General features: G+C 46.3%; 1 protein-coding gene across 1 annotated transcript in view; it reads left to right on the top strand.

Annotated features, from left to right (window-relative positions):
- Positions 1-5,650, top strand: part of thsd7ab (thrombospondin, type I, domain containing 7Ab) — a gene marked incomplete at both ends in the record, with an annotated part of 102,298 nt that extends 96,648 nt beyond the window's left edge. The window contains 6 exons of the mRNA XM_080858426.1: positions 179-352; positions 3,974-4,069; positions 4,306-4,388; positions 4,732-4,945; positions 5,172-5,259; positions 5,512-5,650. Coding sequence (XP_080714552.1) covers positions 179-352; positions 3,974-4,069; positions 4,306-4,388; positions 4,732-4,945; positions 5,172-5,259; positions 5,512-5,650 — 794 coding nt within the window. The remainder of the gene's footprint in view (positions 1-178; positions 353-3,973; positions 4,070-4,305; positions 4,389-4,731; positions 4,946-5,171; positions 5,260-5,511) is intronic.
- Positions 5,651-9,238: the final 3,588 nt, after the last annotated feature.

The raw sequence follows: 9,238 nt of genomic DNA, 5'->3' as shown, positions 1-9,238 counted from the left end.
GGACACATACACAACCTAAATCAGCTTTAAAGCTTAACATGTCAGATAATTTAATGCTGGAGTTCATACAGAGGTAACTCATTTAGTTAATGATTTCAGCTAGTGTTGTTAACTGTATGTCAAATCAAGGTTGTCATCATATGCATTAAAATCGTCTTGTTTTTGCTCTCGCCGCCAGGTGAATGCTACCTGATGGAGTGGTCCGACTGGAGCCCCTGTCAGAGTGTGTGTGTGAAGGGCCAGCGCCTGGACTTCCCCTCCGTTCAGGCCCGCTCACGCGCCGTCATCGCCCAGGAGCCCCAGAACCTCATGCAGTGCCCCGACCAGGAGTGGGAGTTCCAGCACTGCACTGGTGAGACACTCACGCCACCCCACGCCCCTCACTGCACTGGTCAGACACTCACGCCACCTCACTCCCCTCACTGCACTGGTCAGACACTCACTCCACCTCACTGCACTGGACAGACACTCACTCCACCTCACTGCACTGGTCAGACACTCACTCAACCTCACTGCACTCACTGCACTGGTCAGACACTTAACCACCTCATTGCACTGGTCAGACACTCACTCAACCTCACTGCACTCACTGCACTGGTCAGACACTTAACCACCTCATTGCACTGGTCAGACACTCACTCCACCTCACTCCACCTCACTGCAGTGGTCAGACACTCACTCCCCTAACTGCACTGGACAGACACTCACTCCCCTAACTGCACTGGTCAGACACTCACTCCACCTAACTGCACTGGTCAGACACTCACTCCACCTAACTGCACTGGTCAGACACTCACTCCACCTCACTCCACCTCACTGCAGTGGTCAGACACTCACTCCCCTAACTGCACTGGACAGACACTCACTCCCCTCACTGCACTGGTCAGACACTCACTCCACCTCACTCCACCTCACTGCAGTGGTCAGACACTCACTCCCCTAACTGCACTGGACAGACACTCACTCCCCTAACTGCACTGGTCAGACACTCACTCCACCTCACTGCACTGGTCAGACACTCACTCCACCTCAGTGCACTGGACAGACACTCACTCCACCTCACTGCACTCACTGCACTGGTCAGACACTCACTCCCCTCACTGCACTGGTCAGACACTCACGCCACCTCACTTAACCTCACTGCAGTGGTCAGACACTCACTCCCCTCACTGTGACCATTCTAACAGCTTTCATTTCATTTCATAACGTAGAACTGTGATCTGTCATCTGTTTTCAAGGTGTTATGCTCTCAATAGGAACTCTAAAGGAACTCTTAAACCCCTCTAGACAAGTAATAAATGCATGTCAGAGGGTTATTGCTGTCAGCTTTATATCTCTTGAGCTGTGAATAATTCACTCAATAATCGCTGCTTTCAAAGTCTGTCAAGATCCTCTGTGATGTCCTGTCTATAAAATCCAGCATCTGATCATGCTCCTCTCCTGTAGTGATGTGCACATGTTAGTGTTGCCATGAAATAGCCATCTTCCATGAAGATGCTCTGTCCGACCCCCCAGGAATGAAGATGCTCTGTCCGACCCCCCAGGAATGAAGATGCTCTGTTCTGACTCCCCAGGAATGCAGCCCCTCCTTCAACTGGTGTTGGGGAAGCTACTTTGAAAGCGTAGCTTTGAAAGCTACCAATTACTTCACACTTGAAGGATTTAAACTACAGCAAAGCTACCCTAGGGAGAACCTCTTAAAAAAGTACTTCAAGCTACTTATATAATAGAAAACAAATGACATGCCAGTAAAATATGCCACTCAATTAGTGTCAGGTGAAGGTATTGCTCCAAGCAGGAACACTCAGTTACCCTGGTTACAGTACTTGTAAAATAGCATGCAACAACTTCTCTGAACATCTATTACTAATAGTAATAGTACATATTGCTTGAGACAGATGTCAGGAGTGTGGTGGTGGCTGCCTGACGGATGCGTTGCCTAGGCAATTCTGACCGCCCCTTGGCCTCACAGTGGTCAGGATGAGTGCAGGAAGGGCCAGGGTCGGTTCAATCACAGTAGAGAAGCAATGGTCAAATTGAAATGATCTCACCTGTAGAACAGTCCCCCAAACCCACCTGATCTGACCTGTAACACAGTCCCACCACCTGGTCTGATCTGACCTCTAGAGCACCCCCCACCCTCCCCCTGGTCCGATCTGACCTGTACAAGAGTCCCACCACACTGGAGTTGTGGGGATTACTGTCTCTCAAGGGCTTTCTTCAATCCACTTGTGCACCTGTGTAGAGTATTTACTGCATGGGGGAAGGGAGGGGAGGCAGAGCGGTCCCTGTCTGCATCCAGTGCTGGGATCACTCTGGGGAGGCTGACCTTCTACAGCCAGAGACCGAGCACTGGTCACTATGGATACTGTCTCTCTACAGCCAAAGACAGAGCACTGGTCACTATGGATACGGTCTCTCTACAGCCAGAGACCAAGCACTGGTCACTATGGATACGGTCTCTCTACAGCCAGAGACCAAGCGGTGGTCATTGGGGAGGCTGACTCTCTACAGCCAAAGAGCAAGCACTGGGCTCTGGGGAGGCTGACTCTTTACAGCCAAAGAGTGAGCACTGGTCACTGGGAAGGCTGTCTCTCTACAGCCAAAGACATAGCACTGGTCAGTGGGGAGGCTGACTCTTTATAGCCAAAGACAGAGCACTGGTCACTGGGGAGGCTGACGCTCCTCAGCCAAAGACCCAGCGCCGGTCAGCATGAATCCCGTCATCAGCCTGGGCTAGCCCTGCTGATGCTGTAGTTCATGACGTGGTGATGAGAGCCGGGTTCACCACTCAGAGCAGAGAACTGTCATGCATTCATGGCCACTAGCCATGTCACCAGTGTGTGTAGTGCGTAGTGATGTTTACCCGTCTTGTCTGGTTCCTGCTCAGGGCTTCGAAATGAGGTTCATCATGGTGGCATCTTCACTGGTTGTTCTGTACCACACTGGTCCCCTTTCTCATGCCATTAGGTTCCTAGAACTGTTGTGCTGGAAATCAGAGGCCTCTATTTACTCTCTCTACTAATGTGAAAGACCAACATCAATGTAACAATATCAAATATGGTTAACCATATCAATATCAAATATGTTTAACCATATCAATATCAAATATGTTTAACCATATCAATATCATATTAGTTTAATCATATCAATATCAAATCAGTTTAACAATAGCATATGCAAATACAACAGAGTTTCTAATAATACTGTGTATTATGAATATATTTCGAAACTCCTTCAATGCACATTGTTGGCATATTGAATATATATTGATGTTTTAAAAAAAAAAATTCATTTTAAAAGTACTGGCCTGCATATGTTTTAAACATCACTGTCGTCAGCAGTATAGTATACAGTCATCTATTTTGCCATGGAATGGGTTGCAATAGCACTCTCTGGTTGCACTCTCTGAGTCTCCCAGGGAGCAGACAGGAGTGCCCTGGGCCTTTGCATGAGAATTCATTTTCCTCCGCGCTCCAGCTCCCTGTGGATCCACAGAGACTGCGTCGCTGGCCCCTCACCTCAATGAGCTCCACGCCATAAAAAGCTCTACGCAATAAAACCATGTCAAGACCAGTGAGCTTCACTCTTTTTCACTCGTTTTGAACCCCCAACCCCCCCCCCCCCCCCCCCCCCCCCCCCACACACACACCACACCACACCAATGCAGAAGTTGGATGTTAAGGAATGCACAGAGACTGCGTCGCTGGCCCCTCACCTCAATGAGCTCCACGCCATAAAAAGCTCTACGCAATAAAACCATGTCAAGACCAGTGAGCTTCACTCTTTTTCACTCATTTTGAACTCCCAACCCCCCCCCCACACCAATGCAGAAGTTGGATGTTAATGAATGCCCTGCCATGTCAATAAGCTGATGCGTTGCTCAGTTTAAGTAACCACACGTGCTACTGGTTGTTTTTGCTCTGCTCCACCCAGACGGATAGTGTTTTATTCTTTGCTCTGCTCCACACAGGCGGAGAGTGTCTTGAATACAAGTGGATGGGCAGCATGGAGTCGGGGTACAACGACATGATCTGGTGCCAGCGTTCAGATGGAGTCAATGTCACAGGTATTGTTGTTGTTTTTTTTATTCAGTTTGCCATTACCTAACCGGAGGAGTCACGTTAACATTTTCATCTCCTTGATGTAACAGCCATGTCTTTAGGAGAGCCCAGATTGAGCTCTGATTTCCAGGCTCATGCCTTTGGTTGCCTTCCTTCAGATTTGTTACTAGTGCCAATGACATCAGTGGCCTCCGTCCAGCTCCTTTTTCCCTGCACCTGACCCACAACCTCTTACCCCCAGGTGGCTGCCCTCCACTGCCCCAGCCTGGATCTGACCAGCTCTGCAACCCACCGTGTGACAAGCCAAAGTCCTTCTGCTCAGAGGTAAGTGCACAGACACTAAGGGGGTGAAATAGAGGGTGTGTATGTAGAGTGTGTGCTTTGCTTGTAGTAGTAATAGGCAAGTAGGGAATAAATATATAACGACTAGTGGAGCCATCCACCCAACTGATAAAAATGACTGACACATCTGATCAAGCATTCATCTATTTCAATCTGTATATTATGAGCCCTAGATTAGTTTATTAATTAGTAAAGAATAGATCTATAATGAATGGTAAAACCATCCATCCTTCTCTATATTCCCTTCATGATGGCCCAGCTCTGCAGAGCTGCATGAGCACTGCCAGTGTCTAATGTGTCCATGTGTGTCTACTGCCCCCTGCAGGCCGGCTTATGCATGTGCGAGGAGGGCTACACTGAGATGCTGACCTCGGAGGGCCTGCTGGACCAGTGCGCCCTCATCCCCGTGCTGGAGATCCCCACGGCGGGCAACAAGAACGCCGACGTGAAGACCAGCCGCGCCATCAACCCCACCCTGCCCACCACCGCCCAGCCTGGCAGGAGCGGGCGCACCTGGTACCTCCAGCCCTTTGGGCCAGGTACGTTTATAACACGGAGAAAATGAAGGTAGAAAAGAGGAGAACCGACAAGAGCTATTGAAAGAAAAGTGAAATGAACGAAGGAATGAATGAGTGGGCGAGACACTGCAAGAAAGAAAGAAAGAAAGAAACTGAATGAATGAAAGAAGGGCAAAAGACTTTTAAGCCTACTTAATAACCATTCAATTTCAAGGAGCACATTTGACCCAGGCTTTCTGTGTGACAGATGGCAAGCTGAAGACGTGGGTGTATGGCGTCGCCGCCGGCATACTGGTGCTTCTCATCTTCATCGTGTCTATGATCTACCTAGCTTGGTGAGTGACAGATGCTGTGTCCCTGTACCATCATCACCACCATCATCATGATCATCATTACCATCATCATTATGTTTGAGTTGTTGTCATTTGAGTTTTATCATTTTTGTCATCATCTCCATCCCTTTTTCCCTGTTTCGGTCCTTCTATCTATCTATCTATCTCTATCTATCTATCTATCTATCTGTCTATCTTTCTTTCTTGCTTTCTTTTTGCCCTTTGTGGCTCTCTCCCTCCATTTGTGTCGAGCAGCAGTTACTGCTGCTACCTGCAGCGTTCCCTGGACGCCCCAGTGCACTCCAACGGCACGGTGGTGTGGATGGGCGAGAACGCACACGAGTTGACTTACACGTGCCCTGAGTGCCAACACCCGGAAGAGACAGCTACCTAGCCCCTCAACCACCCAGCCACCGCCTCAGGGGTGGCAGAGTGCTAGCCTGTCCAGCCTTACAACCACCCCCCTTCCCTCCACCTGCAACAGCCAATCCCAGACCCCATTCCAGTGTCACATGTCCTGCTCAGCCAATCACTGTGAGTCTGCTGTTGCAGGTGAGGGTAGAACCAATGAAGGCTCATAAGCCCACATGGAGCAGGTTTAGGCTGTATGGCTTAGAAAATAGGAGTGCAGCTGTGTTTTTGTTTTCTGTTGTGTAAGTACTTGAGCCACTGACATGTACTCCCTAGCAGTTTCTAAAATAGAAAAGGCTTCTTGAATGGCACTGATACACATGAAACGAAAACGGTTAGAATTCAAAAATGTTGACAAATGGAAGGATTGAGAACAGGCAACATATCCCCATGAAAGTGCATCTTTGGAGAAGTGTTGATGGCTGATAATGGAAAGAGGGCACAGTTAACACACTGAGAGAGAGATGCAAAAGTTGTTTTGAATTTCTTCCACCTCATCTCAATCGCCTACCAGGATCTAACTATCATTTACCATAGACATCCAGCACAGACATAGAAACATACCACAGGTGCTCTTTGGATGCAGGGGCATTATATGTCCATTCTTATAAAAAGGACGGTCAATGCCTGCATCTGCACAGAAACAAACAAACAATATAATTAGGTTTAATTGTAACAAGCCAATAGTTTACTAAACATGTTAAACGGACTAAACATGTTACACGGACTAAACATGTTCATGGATTATCTCACCTTTATTATCTCTGTGATGCATTAGCCTGTAAACTTTATATGTATATATATATACAGTATATATATATTTCTTTTAGTTGAGCTTAAAAACAGCCACCGGTTCTAAACCTTAGTTATTCCACCTTCATCATTTAAACAGATCAGTTCTGCTTCCTCATCTATGGCGGCTGTGCAGACATCTCTGCCGCGGTGTGGCCGTGCTCCCTGAAACCTGACACAGCGGTGCTATGAGATGAAATGTCTCATGTGCCACACGAGGGTATTAGACATGTACAATTTGAGCCTCGGATTAGCATGACTCATTTGTCTGAGCAGGAGATCAGAAGGGAATTATCATATCCGACGTTCACGGCAACACCTTTTTTAAATGAAAAAGAAAATGATCGACTTTGTGTAATACTCCACTCAAGGTTAGAGTGCGCTAAGGTTTAGCGCTCAGGTGAACCACCATGATCTGATATGATACAATACGGCCCCCTAGTGGACATTTTTGTAAAAGTATCCGTTTTGAATTGAGGCTCCTTCTGGTTACTGTGTGGAAGTCCTGTTCATCGCCATACATCTCATTTCATTTTCACATATCAGTTATGTCTTAATCATTCATTTTCTTACATGCGTGATATTGTTTGTGTAGTAATCTGTGAATAGACACAGCAGAAACACTGTTGTGCTCTCACAACAGCAAGAATTTGTAGGCTGGCGGGTGAACGCTACATTATTGACATCCAGGAAGACAAATCCCAGCTATTGATCTTATATAATGAGGGCGAGTGGTGCCAAAAACCAACTCTCAGTCTCAGGCCCGGTGGATACTATTCTTAGGATCCTAATTAGGCTGGTGTTCTAAATCTCAGACCAAATGATGTTTCGTACTATGTCAGTATCTTCAGTGAGTTAAGCATTTTGTATTTGTCCTTTCCTCAGCAAAAAGCCAAAGAAGCCCCAGAGAAGACAGAGCAACAACAACAGACTGAAGCCTCTGACTCTGGCCTATGACGGAGATGCTGACATGTAAACTCCAGACAGGGGACTGGCTTCATCTCAACCCTATTAAGAAACCAATCAATGACCTACTGTATATAAACCACATTCAGAGCCACGCTTTGGACCCCCGCGACTGGATTCATATGGAGAAAAAGAAATTATATTTCCACCATGACGAGTAAAGAGCCACCCTGAGCAGATACTTTCATAATCCCTGTGCATCTTTTGTTCTAAAATGTTTTGTTATGCAACAGCCTTCATGAATTTCCAGAGACAACAAGAATATGCCTTTGTTTTTGTGTTTCTTCTTAAAAGACAGCTTTTAAAAAAATGGAAGATCTGCCGATGAGAGCCAGATGTTTTTAGTTTTTTTCATTTTCTTTTTCTTCTGCTTTCCTTTGAAAATCAGCACAAGTGCATCACTTCCTTTCTGTGTTTCTATTGTCGTGTGTGTGTGTGTGTGTGAGAGAGAGTGTGTGTGTGTGTGTGTGTGTGTGTGAGAGAGCGTGTGTGTGTGTGTGTGTGTGAGAGAGAGAGAGAGTGTCTGTGTGTGTGTGTGTGTGAGAGAGAGAGAGAGAGCGTGTCTGTGTGTGTGTGTGAGAGAGAGTGTGTGTGTGTGTGTGTGTGAGAGAGAGGGAAAGAGAGAGCGTGTGTGTGTGTGAGAGAGAGAGAGAGCGTGTCTGTGTGTGTGTGTGAGAGAGAAAGAGAGAGTGTGTCTGTGTGTGTGTGTGTGTGAGAGAGAGAGAGAGAGAGAGAGCGTGTCTGTGTGTGTGTGTGTGTGTGTGTGAGTGTGTGTGTGTGAGAGAGAGAGAGAGAGAGAGAGCATGTGTGTTTGTGTGCTCTTTCTTCCATATGAGTTAACCCTCCTCATCTACAAGTCTTGGATAGTTGGGATGGGTGAGAGAGGTTGCTGACTTGTGGATTTCACATTGCCAAAAGTGGAGAAAGAAAGTCTTTCAACATTGTTCATCAAAAGGATTTTTCACCTCATTTCTCACAATTGTTCCCCCTGTCACCTCCCCGTACTCTGAGACCCGCTCTTCAGTTGCAGTGCTCTTGAGTCAAGGCCTTTTTCTGGGTGAGGTGAGATGTACAGATCTTTTGACACAAACAATCTTGACTGGAACTACTGCCTGCTCTCCATGCTCTTGATTCCAGGTCTTATTTTGCACTATATTAGTGCAGCATGATATGCACTTATGTCTAGTATTGCCATAGAAACCGCCTCTCTCTCTCTCTCTCTCTACAAGAAGGTAAGCAGTTGCATAACACAAGGCAAAAAAAAAAAATGGTTTCATTGAGGTTGACCGGTTATTAAAGAAATGTGAATACATCTCCATTTGACATTGATCACCCTAGATGGATTCTGCAGTAAAGGTGAATAGAGTTGTGTTGCTCATGTCACCATGCATAATGTTTTATTCTACTCCGAGTTAAATTTGTGATCTGTAAAGTTATTGTTTGGTACGTTTCTCTTTTTGATTTCAGATTTTCTAAGGTCTTTTTTTTTTTTTTGGTTTTCTGCTTTTTGCGATTTGTAAAATATTTGTTCGTGTACAGTACAGACCCATGTTATTTGAGAGAACGTTTGTTTTTGTGTGTGTGAGATGTTGTGCAAGAACTACACACCCGGCAACCTTTGTACAGACAGGATTTTTGTTCGGTGTGTTTAGACGAGGTGTTTGTCATGCAAGACACCAACAGTACCAGCCTTACTGTACTGTACATGTTGGCATCACCTGCCAAACAGGACATTGTACTTGCTATTGCACAGTCCACAGCTGGCAAAAAAAAAAAAAAATGACCGATGGGCAGTTTACAATGCAAGTGTGTG

Source organism: Sprattus sprattus, assembly GCF_963457725.1.
Source record: "Sprattus sprattus genome assembly, chromosome: 19".
Classification (NCBI taxonomy): Eukaryota; Metazoa; Chordata; class Actinopteri; order Clupeiformes; family Clupeidae; genus Sprattus; species Sprattus sprattus.
The sequence above is the reverse complement of the archived record's forward strand: the minus strand, read 5'-3'. Positions and strand labels throughout refer to the sequence as shown.